At 39.4% G+C, this 17,717-nt stretch overlaps 1 protein-coding gene across 2 annotated transcripts in view; it reads left to right on the plus strand.

The window, feature by feature from the left end:
- rassf5 (Ras association domain family member 5) overlaps nt 1–17,717 on the plus strand; it is a 101,075-nt gene that overhangs the window by 16,399 nt on the left and 66,959 nt on the right. Inside the window, exon 1 of one of the 2 annotated variants that reach the window (XM_061984843.1) lies at nt 3,125–3,463. The exons of the other annotated variant lie outside the window; for it this stretch is intronic. Coding sequence (XP_061840827.1) covers nt 3,160–3,463 — 304 coding nt within the window. The 5' untranslated portion in view covers nt 3,125–3,159. Of the gene's footprint in view, nt 1–3,124; nt 3,464–17,717 lie in introns of those variants that run through there. 2 annotated transcript variants of the gene reach the window in all.

Genomic DNA, 17,717 nt, shown 5'->3' on the forward strand with positions numbered 1-17,717 from the left:
TCAAAAGGGAAAGAACAAATATATTTAGTAGGATAAGATTAAGCATTTTATTAACGCATATTATTTCCAGGCTTTCGCGGGCCACATAAAATAATGGGGCCAGATTTGGCCCCCGTACCTTGAGTTTGACACCTGTGAACTAGATGAACCATCTGTGGTTGTAAAGGTTGTAAATACTGTGTAGAGTAGGCTAACCCATGTGGTTCCTGTGGATGTGAATACAAGTTGTATTTATTGTAGTGACTAAATAACATAGTGACTGAAACAGACATAGTGATTAATTTGGATGAATGGGGTATGTATTTATTTATACATTACTCTGTTGATAATTTTTACATTCTTTAAACACTTCAACATATTTAAATTGTGCTTTTTTTTGCTAGTTTTTGCATGTTCAATTGCTGAAAAACCAGGAGCTTTGGAGTTATTTTCAGTCTTTTTCGTTAAGTTCAAATCACATGGCTGTTACAATGTTCCATTGACCGTAGAAAAACCCACCAAAAAGAGCTTACAACTAGAGATGTCCGACAATATCGGCAGGCCGATATTATCGGCCATAAATGCGTTAAAATGTAATATCGGAAATTATCGGTATCGTTTTTTTTAATATCGGTATCGTGTTTTTTTTTGTTTTTTTTAAATTAAATCAACATAAAAAACACAAGATACACTTACAAAGTGCACCAACCCCCTCCCCCATTTACACTCATTCACACTCATTCACACAAAAGGTTTGTTTTTTTCTGTTTTTAATATTCTGGTTCCTACATTACATATCAATATATATCAATACAGTCTGCAAGGGATACAGTCCGTAAGCACACATGATTGTGCATGCTGCTGGTCCACTAATAGTACTAACCTTTAACAGTTAATTTTACTCATTTTCATTAATTACTAGTTTCTATGTAACTGTTTGTATATTGCTTTACTTTCTTTTTTATTCAGGAAAATGTTTTTAATTTATTTATCTTATTTTATTAATTTTTTTAAAAAGTACCTTATCTTCACCATACCTGGTTGTCCAAATTAGGCATAATAATGTGTTAATTCCACGACTGCATATATCGGTTGATATTGGTATCGGTAATTAAAGAGTTGGACAATATCGGATATCGGCAAAAAGCCATTATCGGACATCCCTACTTACAACCATATTGTCGGTGCCTTCCTGAGTTTTAAAAACATCCATTCAGTTGAAAACCCCTCCCGTATTTTCTGGACCATAGGGCGCACCGGATTATAAGGCACACTGCCGATGAGCGGGTCTAGTCAGTTTTTTTTCATACAAAACGCGCCGTTTTGTGGGCGGTCTTCTTTACGTGGCTCACCGTCGGCAGCGTCTTCTCACCGTCATCTTTGTTGTAGCGGTGTAGAGTGCAAGACGGGAGTGGAAGAAGTGTCAAAAGATGGAGCTAACTGTTTTAATGACATTCAGACTTTACTTCAATCAATAACGGAGCAGCATCTCCTCATCCGTGGCTCACTAGTCCAACAACGCCGGAAATGTTTCCCGTGAAAAACAGTCCGACCGGAACTCTCTAATTACTAAAGTTCCGTGGGTGAATAATGTAAACTCACTACACCGCTGGTTTTTAGCGTTTCCATAGCGAGATATAAGTTAGAACTTTACATTACTTTATATTACAAATGGCAACAGCACAGGATGAATGTCCCATAACAAGAAGATAGTGAAAAAGAAGAAGCTTATCGACTACGGTGTCGGACTTGCGCAAATTTTCAGGACTTATGCAGATCTCAAATACACATCAGCAGGTACCAGAAGGTAAGAAAAGTTGGTTTTGCATAATATTGTCAAACAAAACGCCAGATAATGTCTGCTAATGGGTGCCATTTTGTGGTCCTTATACACACACCATAGTAATACTTGTATCTCTGACTACGGTAGCCGTAATGGGCCGACAATCCATCAAGCGGTGCGGCTTCAAAGTCCATCCATCCATCCATTTTCTACCGCTTGTCCCGTTCGGGATCGCGGGGGGTGCTGGAGCCTATCTCAGCTGCATTCGGCTGGAAGGCGGGGTACACACTGGACAAGTCGCCACCTCATCACAGGGCTTCAAAGTCGTACTAAAACATTTTGACAGATTTTTGAGTGCCGTGTGTCATGTTCTTTATTTTCTATGGAACAATTCAAGTTGGCGTCATATTGCAGTCTACACGTATCTCTTATGTGTGACTGCCATCTACTGGTACACCATGTACCAAATAAAATTCCTTCGAGGTCGGTAAGCACAACCAGAATTAATATGTACATTAGGCGCACCGGGTTAAAAGGCGCACTGTCCATTTTTGAGAAAATGAAAGGATTTTAAGTGCGTCTTATAGTCCGAAAAATATGGTACTGAAAGTTGTCAGACTGAAACCGTAAATGGGAAGATGTTTAATTTTTTAAATTTTGATTAAAAAGGACAAGATGAGGTTAGGAGATAAGAGATTTGTTACAAGCAAAAGGACTGTGGTGCCTCCTTACTTATTAGTTGGGCTCCATAGGGAAGATTCTATAATTAGCTCGCCCTTGGTGGAAGGTAAAAGAGTGGGACATGCGTCTTAAAACATGCTACCTGGGGGCTTCTTGGTAATAAATGCAAAAAAAACTAGAAAACCTATCGACAGGCACAAGTCATGTGACTTTAGAGATGTCATTGTGACCTTGATGACATTGCGGACCCTTGAAGTGATGGAAAACAACAATGGTCTTGTCGCAGGAGACAAGAAGGTGAAAAGTTCCTGTTGATGCTGGAGAAAGAGAGAGGCGGTTTACAGTGAGGCTGGGATCACATGGGGGTCTCTGTCTCTTTAAGCCCGGCTGCTCGGCACTGCAGAGTGTGGGTGCTGCAGTACAGACGGAGAACGGCACACTGATATCGCAGGACCACGGAGCGAGGAGTAGCACTGAGCAGAGGGGATCCGAGGTACAAGTGAGGAGTCAAGAGAGCATCCGCGGGGGAGAGGAGTACCGCTGGAGGGGTGGCAGAGCGAGCGCAGAGGGGACTCTTCATTCGGAGCGTGGCACCGGTAGCAGAGTGGCTCCGCTGGGATGGAAGAGGGGGGCCGTGGGGGGGCTGGCGGCGTTGGGGCAGCCCCCTGGGGGGCCGGGGAAGGCCACAGAGGAGGGCCAGCGAGGGTTACGGGACTATGCCCTCTGCCTGGTACCCCCGCGCTACGTCCGTGGCGCAGATAGCCCGGGAGAGGGATGCGGGGGCGGGGAGCGGAGGCGCTGATGGCGGCGGGGTGGGCGGAACACTCCTGGGCCAGGTGTCCTTGCGTCTGGAGGAGGCCAGGGGGGACCCGGAGCGGGAGGCCGGCAGCGCCTGCTTCGGGCAGGTGTCACGCCGGCTGGGACGACTCTTGAAGCGGCTGCCCAAGTCGCGGTCCTGGAGCGACGGCCTGAGGATCCTCCGGAGATCGGCCTCCAACGGGTCACTGCTCCCCCCCTCAGGTATGATGAGTTAAAAGATGTACAGGCAGGTCCGGCAGTTTGGTCGGAGTAAAGAAAGTCAGGCGAGTGATTAGTTGCTGACGTAGAAGTATTTTCATAGGTTGATCTCTGAACTCCCTTCTCTCTCGAACTTGGTGACGCCACTCTGTGCTTCTGTGTGAACAACCAGGACAAAGAGTCCAGATGTGCTGACATCAGCACAATCATCCAGTCAACAGAACAACTGAATCCAGTCTGTAGTCCTGCCTCTCTTTTGTCTCTGTGCATCGACGTAGAGTTTACTGTCGACTACAGATATTCATATGGGTAGCAGCAGATGTCTAAGGGCATCAATCTGTTCTGGTCCTTCCAGTTCCGGCTGGACCTGACAGCACAAACTGCGGCCAGGGTGAAAATTGCTGCATGCTGCAGTTTTATTGATTCCCTTTCTCAGCAGAAGACTGACAGCTCGGGAAAATCAAGACTCTGCAGCAGATCTCCCGTGTTTATTGTGCCAGCCTGATAGCAAACATGACTCACCTAAGTGATGTCACGCCGCTTCCTCAGACGTCTTCAGAAATGAGATCAATAGCACCAGCGACTGCGGGAAGATAATAGATATTTTTAGACGGTGCTCCCTGTAAGGGAACCCAGTTAATCCTCCTTTGCATCCTATAATTATATCTCCTGTCACAGTTCTTGGTTGGTCCCACTGTAGGGGAATTTCTCAAAACAGCTACGGTTTAAGTTGGCGACTTCAGTGGTCAAACGGTATGACTCTGCAGAATTGTCTGGGCCGGTTGTCATGGAGATGGAGTCTGTGCGAAGATGGTATGAACTGAGCTTGATAAAGGAGGCTCACATAGAAATAGGACGAAGGAGTTATAATGGTGTGCCTCGGTGCGTAATTACAAGACCGGCGTCACCACACGTGGCACTGCCCGACAGAACTTTGAACATCTGTAGGACAGAGAACTGGTCGAAATGCTTAAAGCTGTGGTCAAAACAACTGATCCACTTTTTTGAGTTCTTCTCTCATTTATCTTGTCAGGATAAGCTCACTAAGCTTTGTGTGAACTAATACTGTACATCAGGCCTGGGCCTGGGAAAAAAATGTGTCTGGGGGCCGGTATATCTATCCATCTATGTATAGAAATACATACAGTATATATACACATATACACACATATATATATACACATATATAGATATACATATATATATATACATATAAATATATAGTGTTGTCCCGATACCAAATACCAAAATTTGTTTGATACTTTTCGGTACTTTTCTAAATAAAGGGGACCAAAAAAAATTGCATTATTGGCTTTATTTTAACAAAAATTCTTAGGGTACATTAAACATATGTTTATTATTGCAAGTTTGTCCTTAAATAAAATTGTGAGCGTACAAGACAATTTGTCTTTTAGTAGTAAGTAAACAAACAAAGGCTCTTAATTTCGCTGCTGACGTATGCAGTAACATACAAATAATCCTCTTGACAAAACATTTCAAGTTACCGTATTTTTCGGACCATAGGGCGCACCGGATTAAAAGGCGCACTGCTGATGAGCGGGTCTATTTAAGTCTATTTTCATACAAAAGGCGCACCGGATTATTAGGCGCATTAAAGGGGTCATATTATGATTTTTTTCTAAATGTAAAAGACTTCCTTGTGGTCTACATAACATGTAATGGTGGTTCGTTGGTCAAAATGTTGCATAGATCATTGGTCCCCAACCTTTTTGTAACTGCGGACCGGTCAACGCTTTAACATTTGTCCCGCGGTGTGTGGGGTTGGGTGTGGGGGGGTATAGTATTTATTTTTTTATTTTTTTATAAAAAAAATACAATTATGTGTGCTTACGGACTGTATCCCTGCAGACTGTATTGATCTATATTGATATATAATGTAGGAACCAGAAATAATAATAACAGAAAGAAACAACCCTTTTGTGTGAATGAGTGTAAATGGGGGAGGGAGGTTTTTTGGGTTGGTGCACTAATTGTAAGTATATATTGTGTTTTTTATGTTGATTTAATAATAAAAAATAAAAAAAATAATAAAAAAAATATTTTTTTATTTCTTGTGCGACCCGGTATCAATCGATCCACGGACCGGTACCGGGCCGGTGGTTGGGGACCACTGGCATAGATGATGTTTTACAGATCATCTTCAAGTCGCTTTTTGACAGTTGCTTCAGGATGCGCCGTTTTGTGGGCGGTCTTATTTACGTGGCTCACCTTCGACAGCGTCTTCTCCCTGCTTCTAAAATGCCCATAAAAATTGGTAGATGTCTCCTGCATGTTTGAAAACCTAGCAAAACAACACCGGTGACAATATGAATGTGCATTAAATGAGTGTCTCCATGGTGATGTACAGTACACGTAAAATCCACATTTAAATAAGGCGGTCTGCACCACTTTACAATTGCACACGCAGTCTTGGTAGATCACCCGTGACACGCCTACTGATTGTACGCGCTATTTTGTAGTTTGCACACGCTGTTAAGCGGCAGGTGTTTGGACCGTAGTAAATCAGGCCCAAGGTCTGACGTTTCCTAAAAAATAATGTAAAAAACCAACAACAAAGACTTGTCCAGCTGCTTGTTGACGTAAACTGTTAATATTGAGCTCAATTTTACTGTAAATGAACATTGGCTCCAAACATCGGTTGTCCGCCTCCTTGACTACTAATAATCGGTATCAGTATCGAACCTAAAAAATAATATAAATCTATTGAAGACTAAAATGGGGCCACAAACAATCAATTTTAGGGCCGTAGAAAGTTTAGTTTGCAGCCAAAAAAAGTGTTTTCCAAGCAAACACAATAAAAGGATCGGGTTTGTTTGCTGCAGTCGGCATCTGCCAGCAGACAGATGGCGGCTTTGACTGAGAGAATGATGCTGCAGGGATGGAGCTGAAGTGGAAAAGGTGATCCACACTAGGTTTGTACAGTATACCGGTACTAGTATAGTATTGCGGTACTAATGAATCAAAAACGATACTATACTCTGTTTGAAAAGTACCGGTTCCCCAAATATATATATATATATATATATATATATATATATATATATATATATATATATATATATATATATATATATATATATATATATACATACAAACCCCGTTTCCATATGAGTTGGGAAAGTGTGTTAGATATAAATATAAACGAATACAATGATTTGCAAATCATTTTCAACCCATATTCAGTTGAATATGCTACAAAGACAACATATTTGATGTTCAAACTGATAAAAAAAATTTTTTTTTGCAAATAATCATTAACTTTAGAATTTGATGCCAGCAACACGTGACAAAGAAGTTGGGAAAGGTGGCAATAAATACTGATAAAGTTGAGGAATGCTCATCAAACACTTATTTGGAACATCCCACAGGTGTGCAGGCTAATTGGGAACAGGTGGGTGCCATGATTGGGTATAAAAACAGCTTCCCAAAAAATGCTCAGTCTTTCACAAGAAAGGATGAGGCGAGGTACACCCCTTTGTCCACAACTGTGTGAGCAAAAAGTCAAACAATTTAAGTACAACGTTTCTCAAAATGCAATTGCAAGAAATTTAGGGATTTCAACATCTACGGTCCATAATATCATCAAAAGGTTCAGAGAATCTGGAGAAATCACTGCACGTAAGCGGCATGGCCGGAAACCAACATTGAATGACCTTGACCTTCGATCCCTCAGACGGCACTGTATCAAAAACCGACATCAATCTCTAAAGGATATCACCACATGGGCTCAGGAACACTTCAGAAAACCACTGTCACTAAATACAGTTGGTCGCTACATCTGTAAGTGCAAGTTAAAGCTCTACTATGCAAAGCGAAAGCCATTTATCAACAACATCCAGAAACACCGCCGGCTTCTCTGGGCCCGAGATCATCTAAGATGGACTCATGCAAAGTGGAAATGTGTTCTGTGGTCTGACGAGTCCACATTTCAAATTGTTTTTGGAAATATTCGACATCGTGTCATCCAGACTAAAGGGGAAGCAAACCATCCAGACTGTTATCCACGCAAAGTTCACAAGCCAGCATCTGTGATGGTATGGGGGTGCATTAGTGCCCAAGGCATGGGTAACTTACACATCTGTGAAGGCACCATTAATGCTGAAAGGTACATACAGGTTTTGGAACAACATATGCTGCCATCTAAGCGCCGTCTTTTTCATGGACGCCCCTGCTTATTTCAGCAAGACAATGCCAAGCCCCATTCAGCACGTGTTACAACAGCGTGGCTTCGTAAAAAAAGAGTGCGGGTACTTTCCTGGCTCGCCTGCAGTCCAGACCTGTCTCCCATCGAAAATGTGTGGCGCATTATGAAGCGTAAAATACGACAGCAGAGACCCCGGACTGTTGAACGACTGAAGCTCTACATAAAACAAGAATGGGAAAGAATTCCACTTTCAAAGCTTCAACAATTAGTTTCCTCAGTTCCCAATCGTTTATTGAGTGTTGTTAAAAGGAAAGGCCATGTAACACAGTGGTGAACAGCCCTTTCCCAACTACTTTGGCACGGGTTGCAGCCATGAAATTCTAAGTTAATTATTATTTGCAAAAAAAAATACAAAGTTTTTGAGTTTGAACATCAAATATGTTGTCTTTGTAGTGCATTCAATTGAATATGGGTTGAAAAGGATTTGCAAATCATTGTATTCCGTTTATATTTACATCTAACACAATTTCCCAACTCATATGGAAACGGGGTTTGTATATATATATATATATATATACATATATATATATATATATATATATATATATATATATATATATATATATATATATATATATATATATATATATATATTAGATATATCCATCCATCCATCCATCCATTTTCTTCCGCTTATCCGAGGTCGGGTCGCGGGGGCAGCAGCTTAAGCAGGGAAGCCCAGACTTCCCTCTCCCCAGCCACTTCGTCCAGCTCCTCCCGGGGGATCCCGAGGCGTTCCCAGGCCAGCCGGGAGAGATAGTCTTCCCAGCGTGTCCTGGGTCTTCCCCGTGGCCTCCTACCGGTCGGACGTGCCCGAAACACCTTCCTAGGGAGGGTTAGGGTTAGAGATATTAGATATATATATATATATATATATATAATTTTTTTCAATGGGCATGACGGCGCGTCGTCACGTCGTGACATTGCTGGTTTTAGGAGCAGAGGAGCATGTTCGGCAGCGCACACACACACACAGAGTACTTACAAGCAGACACAGTGTGTAGACGTAGACAGAAAAGGGAGAATGGACACATTTTGGTCTAAAAAGTAAAGATAAAGGTGAAGTTATAACACTGAAACGCCCTCAGGAAGAGGTGCTTTAAAACATGGCTAGCTAGCTAGCGGCTAACGTCCATCCGCAGTCGGCAGGGTTCTAGCTCCTTCTAAATCACTAATCCTCGCTTCCATGGCGACAAAGTAAGTTTCTTACATGTACCATTATCACTGGAGGACGAGGAATAGCTAAACATGCTTCACTACACACCGTAGGAGAATATAGGGTGAATGTAAACAAATGCTATGGGTGGATCTAAACTGTAATGATACCAAATACCATAGCGTATCTAGTCGATATGATTACATCGATATTTTTTTATCGTCACTAAATCTTTTTTCCTTTTTTTCTAATTTTCATATTATGTTTATAAAGTCAGGAAATATGTCCCTGGACACATGAGGACTTTGAATATGACCAATGTATGATCCTGTAATTTCTTGGTATCGGATCGATACCTAAATTTGTGGTATCATCCAAAACTAATGTAAAGTATCAAACAACAGAAGAATAAGTGATTATTACATTTTAACAGAAGTGTAAATAGAACATGTTGAAAGAGAAAATAAGCAGATATTAACAGTAAATGAACAAATGGATTAATAATCGATTTTTACAGTTTGTCCCTCATAATGTTGACTAAATAATAGAAATGACACAATATGTTACTGCAGACAAATTAGGAGCCTTTGTTTGTTTACTTACTACTAAAAGACAAGTTGTCTAGTATGTTCACTATTTTATTTAAGACAAATTTGCAATAATAAACACATGTTTAATGTACCATAAGAGTTTTTGTTAAAATAAAGCCAATAATGACATTATTGTGGTCCCCTCTATTTAGAAAAGTTTCAAAATACATTTTGGTACCGGTACCAAAATATTGGTATCAGGACAACCCTAATCCAGCTACCTGGTAGGTCAAGCGTGTAATCCCTCCTGCTAGATTAAGACATGGATGTATTATATATAATATGAATAGCTTCTCCAAATGAGCGATGATGGGATCAGACGGGCTAAAAGCTCTTTAGAGCTGATTTAGTCCTTCATAAGAAGCCCTTTAGGGTTCATTAGTGAGCGTGTTAATACTCCTGCATCCAACTTCACATCCCTCCTCACCCAGATACACTGAAACAACAACACAGCCCAGACAAAATGGGCTAATCTCCATCTTCCCCCTCCCATCCTCTGTCCCACCCCTACTGGGGGGAACACAAACATTCATTGTCTCTCATTACGGAAGAGAAAATACTCTGACTCTTTCCAGAAAAAACTATTAGGGAGGAGACGGACAGTGTGGAATGGTATAAAACATACTGTGTGCCTTGAAATGTTCCACTCAACATCCTCCACAGAGACGAGAGGAGTCCACTTCACACAACACTCTGTGGACGTGTTAGCATGCAGCAACGTCATGGTTTTTATTTAGTCAATGACCTTGACTTCAACAGGAAGACTGGAAGTAAAAGAAAACCCAAAACCAGTGAAGTTGGCACGTTGTGTAATTCGTAAATAAAAACAGAATACAATGATTTGCAAATCATTTTCAACTTACCGGTATATTCAATTGAATAGACTGCAAAGACAAGATACTTAATGTTCGAACTGAGAAACTTAATTTTTTTTTGCAAATAATCATTAATTTAGAATTTAATGGCAGCAACACATTGCAAAAAAGTTGTCACAGGAGCATTTTTACCACTGTGTTACATGGCCTTTCCTTTTAACAACACTCAGTAAACCTTTGGGAACTGAGGAGACACATTTTTGAAACTTTTCAGGTGGAATTCTTTCCCATTCTTGCTTGATGTACAGCTTAAGCTGTTCAACAGTCGCGGGTCTCCGTTGTGGAATTTTAGGCTTCATAATGCGCCACACATTTTCAATGGGAGACAGGTCTAGACTACAGGTAGGCAAGTATAGTACCCGCACTCTTTTACTATGAAGCCACGCTGTTTTAACACGTGGCTTGACATTGTCTTGTTGAAATAAACAGGGGCGTCCATGAAAACGTTGCTTGGATGGCAACATATGTTGCTCCAAAACCTGTATGTACCTTTCAGCATTAATGGTGCCTTCACAGATGTGTAAGTTACCCATGCCTTGGGCACTAATACGCTGGCTGGCTTTTCAAACTTTGTGCCGAGAACAGTCCGGATGGTTCTTTTCCTCTTTGTTCCGGAGGACACGACTTCCACAGTTTCCAAAAACAGTTTGAAATGTGGACTCGTCAGACCACGGAACACTTTTACACTTTGCATCAGTCCATCTCAGATGAGCTCGGGCCCAACGAAGAGTTTCTGGGTGTTGTTGATAAATGGCTTTGGCTTTGCATAGTAGAGCTTTAACTTGCACCTACAGATGTAGCAACGAACTGTAGTTACTGACAGTGGGTTTCTGAAGTGTACCTGAGCCCATGTGGTGATATCTTTTAGACACTGATCTCGCATTTTGATGCAGTACCGCCTGAGGGATCGAAGGTCACGGGCATTCAATGTTGGTTTTCGGCCTTGCTGCCTACGTGCAGTGATTTCTCCAGATTCTCTGAACCTTTTGATGATATTACGGACCGTAGATTCCTTGCAATAGCTGGTTAAGAAATGTTGTTCTTAAACTGTTCGACAATTTGCTCATGCATTTGTTCACAAAGTGGTGACCCTCGCCCATCCTTGTTTGTGAATGACTGAGCATTTCATGGAAGCTGCTTTTATACCCAACCATGGCACCCACCTGTTCCCAATTAACCTGTGGGATGTTCCAAATAAGTGTTTGATGAGCAATCCTCAACTTTCTCAGTCTTTTTTGCCACTTGTGCCAGCTTTTTTGAAACCTGTTCAAATGAGCTAATATTTGCAAAAAATAAAAAAGTTTACCAGTTCCAACATTAAATATCTTGTCTTTGCAGTCTGTTCAATTGAATATAGGTTAAAAAGAATTTGCAAATCATTGTATTCTGTTTTTATTTACCATTTACACAACTTCACTGGTTTTTGGTTTTGTATATATTATGATTAAATTAGTGCTTAAGTTGGCCACAGTTAATGTAAACTTTTCAATTATTTAACATTATATAGAGTCAAATGCTTACAATTGTAAGCATTTCACTATATATAATAATGATCAGCAATAAGACATGGGCATTAAATGTGTTTTAAGTTGCATTAAAAGTATTAAAAAAAGCTCGCATGCGTGATAGACAGCGACTGAAAGTAAAGCTCCACTTCTCAAGCTAGCTTGATGCTAATTTACGTAGGCTGTACACATGCTACTGACTAGTGTTGGTGATTTTACCTGCCAATCTTAAACCTTTATTTTACAGTAAAACTATTTTAAACCAAACAATCACGGTTTTGGTGTAATCTTGTGAGTATGCTTGCTGTTCCCGTGTTCGCATGCTAACATTTTAGCTCATTTGAATTATTTCAACCTAAAATTCATGGATTTTGATACATGGCGACATTGCACAAGCATGCTAACTGTTCTTATGTTAGCATGCAAATGTTAGCATGCTATCATTTTAGTTTTAAATGTAGCTAATTATATATGTTTTGTCTTAAAAATCATGGATTTTGATACTTGGTGCCATCTTGCAAGTGTGCTAACTTTTCCTAAATTAGCATGTTAAGGTTAGTACCGTATGCTGATATTTTATGCTAGCATTTTAGCTAATTTTATATGTTAACACCTACAAATCTGTGTTTGTTGTTTTTTACACTGTATTACTACTAGGTATGTAACGATAAACGCTATATTCCATCCCATCCATCCATTTTCTACCGCTTATTCCCTTCGGGGTTGCGGGGGGCGCTGGAGCCTATCTCAGCTACAATTTGGCGGAAGGCGGCGTACACCCTGGACAAGTCGCCACCTCATCACAGGGCCAACACAGATAGACAGACAACATTCACACTCACATTCACACACTAGGGCCAATTTAGTGTTGCCAATCAACCTATCCCCAGGTGCATGTCTTTGGAGGTGGGAGGAAGCCGGTGTACCCAGAGGGAACCCACGCAGTCACGGGGAGGACATGCAAACTCCACACAGAAAGATAAACAAAACTTCATACGGCTAGTATTATTCATTCATTTCATTTAATGTTTTATTTATCTCCTTCATTGATGTGCATCTTTGATCGATAGACAATTAAACCTCAGCAACTAAACACACATTTACACACCAATGCCTGAGAAGGAGCAGGATGAAGAAAAATCGTATATTTTCCTGCCCCCTTCAACATAATACGTAGTCTTACTTAATGATATCATACAAACCAAACAAATACATCCAAATATAATGAAAACAAACAAAAAACACAACAAGTGAAAAACATCATGAAGTACAAACCGAACAAAAAAAGTAATATACACCTCACGGGATGATACAAAACAAATACAAAACCAGACAAAAAATAAGTAAAATAATAAATATAAAGCAAAATGTAAACACTTATGGCTGTCCGTATGATCTGATTGTTCTGTCTTTATATATTTTTTTCAATTGGAATATTTTTTTACAGTCTTTTATCTCGTTGTAAAGAGAATTCCATAGTTTAACCCCCACCACTGATATGCACATTTGTTTTAAAGTTGTCCTTGAATACTGATGTTGGAAATGACCTTATCTTCTATGCTCTTCATTCTCAGAAGTGATGACAAACATTTTTTGTAAATTTGCTGGTAATGTTTTACTTTTAGCCTTAAACATAACACATAATGTCTGTAACTTTACTAGCTCCTGTTTTTAATCAAAATGATCATAAAACCGTGACACTTTGATAAAGTCATGCACCGGCGACACTTCTCATTTACTGGAGAAGTGAGCTAACACTAGCCAACTTAAATGCTAACATGAAAACAAGAGACATTAATGCCTTTCCCCAAAAAAGAATGACATTCCCCAGTCCAGACTTGTATAAATACATTACTGTCTGAACAACTAAAATATTTATGGTACACATTAAACCTACAATCTCTGTTCTCTTAAACCGCAGGTGTCAAACTCAAGACCCGCGAGCCAGATCTGGTCCTCCACGTCATTTTATATGGCCCGCTGGAAATAATACGTGTCAATAAAATACCTTATATTTTCTAGTTTGACAGAGAAAAAAATATTGTACAATATTGCAACAACTATTATCTAACTTTTTTGGTCAAAATACAAGTAAATACTTAATTATCTGCTTAACTTGTGATTTCGAAGCAAGTTATCCATCAAATTGTACATTATAAAAATGACCAATAGATTTTACTGTAAAATTTAGGGAGGTTTTTTTAGAGCATATTACTGTTAGTTGGAAAAACCCCCACCAATGTTTGTTTTTTTACAGTAAAATTCTGTCGACTGAGCTTTCAATTTTTTGTTTTGTTTTCTACTAAAAAATGCACAGTTGATGATTTTATGGTACCACAGTTTATTATGGTAAAAAATTTGGCAGCTAAATTGCTTAAAAAAAATTAAACAGCGGTACTGTATTTATATTTACAGTAATATGTTGTAAAAATAATAATAAACCCCCACCATATATTTTACAGTAAGTCTGGCAACTAAGCTGCCAGTTTTTTTCTGTAAAAATCAGTGGTAAAACCCACAGATTTGTTTTACTCTTCACGTTAAAAAAAAAAGGAAAATATTTTAATTCATAGGTAAATTCCTTAATTATTTACTGTTACAAGCAGCCCTCTAATGGCAGCCATGACTGCGGTGTGGCCCTCAATGAAAGCAAGTTTGACACCCCTGTCTTAGACAGACAGATGGAAGCAATAGGACAACAGGAAGTGAATTTGCGTGACGTCACATAAACCACATTTTTTTCTTTCTCAATAAAAAACCACAAACTTTTATGAGCTATACATATTCAAAAAAAGGCTCTTATATAACCAGAACAATGTTTTTTTATATCAGAATCAGAATCCGCTTTATTTTTTTTGCCAAGAAATGTATATTGTTTGGCTATTTATTGATCGTATTTAATTTGGTTATGAGTGTGTACATTCAACAATACAGTGATAATAATAACCATGATGATAATGTTGACAAAAACCGTGATATGAAATGTTCATACCACTAATTACTAAAAAGGAAAAAATTAATTTAACAGAATTTTAAACATCAGTGCTACAGTTCTTCCATTTACAGTAATATGCTCTACAAATCCCAAAACCAGTGAAGTTGGCACGTTGGGTAAATGGTAAATAAAAACAGAATACAATGATTTTCAAACTCTTTTCAACTTATATTCAATTGAATAGACTGCAAAGACAAGATATTTAATGTTCCAAATGAGAAACTTCTTTTTTTGTGCAAATAATCATTAACTTCGAATTTAATGGCAGCAACACATCGCTAAAAAGTTGTCACAGGGCATTTTACCACTGTGATACATGGCCTTTCCTTTTAACAAGACTCAGTAAATGTTTGGGAACTAAGGAGACCAATTTTTGAAGATGTTCAGGTGGAATTATTTCCCATTCTTGCTTGATGTACAGCTTAAGTTGTGGTATTTTAGGCTTCATATTGCGCCACACATTTTCAATGGGAGACAGGTCTGGACTACAGGCAGGCCAGTCTAGTACCTGCACTCTTTTACTATGAAGCCACGCTGTTGTAACACGTGGCTTAGCATTGTCTTGCTGAAATAAACAGGGGCGTCAATGATAACATTGCTTGGATGGCAACATATGTTGTTCCAAAACCTGTATGTACCTTTCAGCATTAATGGTGCCTTCACAGATGTGTAAGTTACCCATGCCTTGGACACTAATACACCCCCATACCATCACAGATGCTGGCTTTTGAACTTCGCGCCTATAACAGTCCGGATGTCTCTTTTCCTCTTTGGAAACACGACGTCCACAGTTTCCAAAAACAATTTGAAATGTGGACTCGTCAGACCACAGAACACTTTTCCACTTTGCATCAGTCCATTTTAGATGAGCTCGGGCCCAGTGAAGCCGGCGGCGTTTCTGGGTGTTGTTGATAAATGGCTTTGGCTTTGCACAGTAGAGTTTTAACTTGCACTTACAGATGTAGCGACCAACGGTAGTTACCGACAGTGCTTTTTTTAAATGTTCTTGAGCCCATGTGGTGATATCCTTTACACACGGATGTCGCTTTTTGATGCAGTACCGCCTGAGGGATCCTAGGTCCATAATATCATCGCTTACGTGCAGTGATTTCTCCAGATTCTCTGAACATTTTGATGATATTACGGACCGTAGATGGTGAAATCCCTAAATTCCTTGCAATAGCCAAATGAGCTAATATTTGCAAAAAATAACATCGTTTTCTAGTTTGAACGTTAAGGATCTTGTCTTTGCAGTCTATTCAATTGAATATAAGTTGAAAAGGATTTGCAAATCATTTTGTTTTTATTTACCATTTACACAACGTGCCAACTTCACTGGTTTTGGGATTTGTACTAAATGAAAAAAATTAATGTAACGGAATAAAAAAAGAACAATGCTACAGTTCTTCCATTTACAGTAATATGCTGTAAAAAAAACTAATTTTGGTGACTGATCTGCTAATTTTTGTTTTGTTTTTACAGTGCACATTAAATATATAATCAAATGCATTGGCAATTATGTGACAATATCATGAGGTAAATATTTCTCCATTTAAATTGACCCATAATAAACTGTTGCAAACAGCCCTCAATGAAGACCACTTTTAGACCCCAGTTTCTGAGTGTGGGTTTAGAAGCAGTCAGACTGGAAAGATCAGCCCAGGTCAGATCACCATAGCAACACACAACACCACAGCCTTAATTCTTCTGCACACAACACACACAAACATCTTGTTCACATCCAACCTGTACACTAAATCCTCGCCTATTCATGGTGCGGCACTCCCCTTTTATCTGCTTTAAATTGTAAATAATTTAATGTAGACCACCTCAGAAAACTCTTGTCTCTCCAAGTACCACGATTATAACCAACATTAAAATACAGTTGCGTAGTAGGCCTAAATATTCATTAAAAACAATGCAGAGGTTTTTTTTAACCATTATATTTAATATTTTTGGCCACTGTAACATTACACACAGTTTGAACAGTAACACTGTATTTGAATATTTAAATCAATTGTTACCATATTTTTCTGACTATAAGGCACACTTAAAATCCTTTTTTCCCTCAAAACTCAACAGTGCGCTTTATAACCCGGTGCGCCTAATGTACGGAATAATTCTGGTTTTGCTTACCGACCTCAAAGCAATTTTTTTTGGTACATGGTGTGATGATAAGTGTGACCAGTAGATAGCAGTCACACATAAGAGATATGTGCAGACTGCAATATGGTGGCAGTCACACATAAGAGATACGTGCAGATTGCAATATGACTAAAGTAAACAACACCAAAATTTTATATGTTCCATTGAACATATTTAACATTACACACGGCGCTCAAAAATCTATCAAAATGTTTTAATACGACTTTGGTAAGCTATAAAGCCACACCGCTTGATGGATTGTACTGTGCTTCAACATACGAGTATTATTATGGTGTGTGTATAAGGTACGACACATTATCTGGCGTTTTGTTTCACAATATTATGCAATGGCAACTTTTCTTACCTTCTGGTACTTGCTGATCTGTGTTTGGGATCTGCATAAGTCCTGAAAATGTGCGTGAGTCCGCCTTTGTAGCGTGCCGACACTGTAGTTTCTTCTTTTTCTCTATCTTCTTGTTCAGTTTTTTCATTGTTTTGATGGCAATAAATCAGAGGTGTCCAAACTACAGCCCGTCAACGTCTTCAATTTGGCCCATGAGACTTCATGAGTTTAATATGGAGTATTACCCATAGGGAGACTGCATACATAAAATAGTCTGACGATTTTGATGCTGCTATCATGTCCACATCTAGTGAACAACGTGAGTAATTCAGGTCAAGGACCTTTAATAATGCCCCGGCTGTACGACTGCACAGTATTTACCTATATAACCCAATGCAAACAACCTTCCCTAGTCATGGTGCA

Source organism: Nerophis lumbriciformis, linkage group LG23, assembly GCF_033978685.3.
Source record: "Nerophis lumbriciformis linkage group LG23, RoL_Nlum_v2.1, whole genome shotgun sequence".
NCBI lineage: Eukaryota > Metazoa > Chordata > Actinopteri > Syngnathiformes > Syngnathidae > Nerophis > Nerophis lumbriciformis.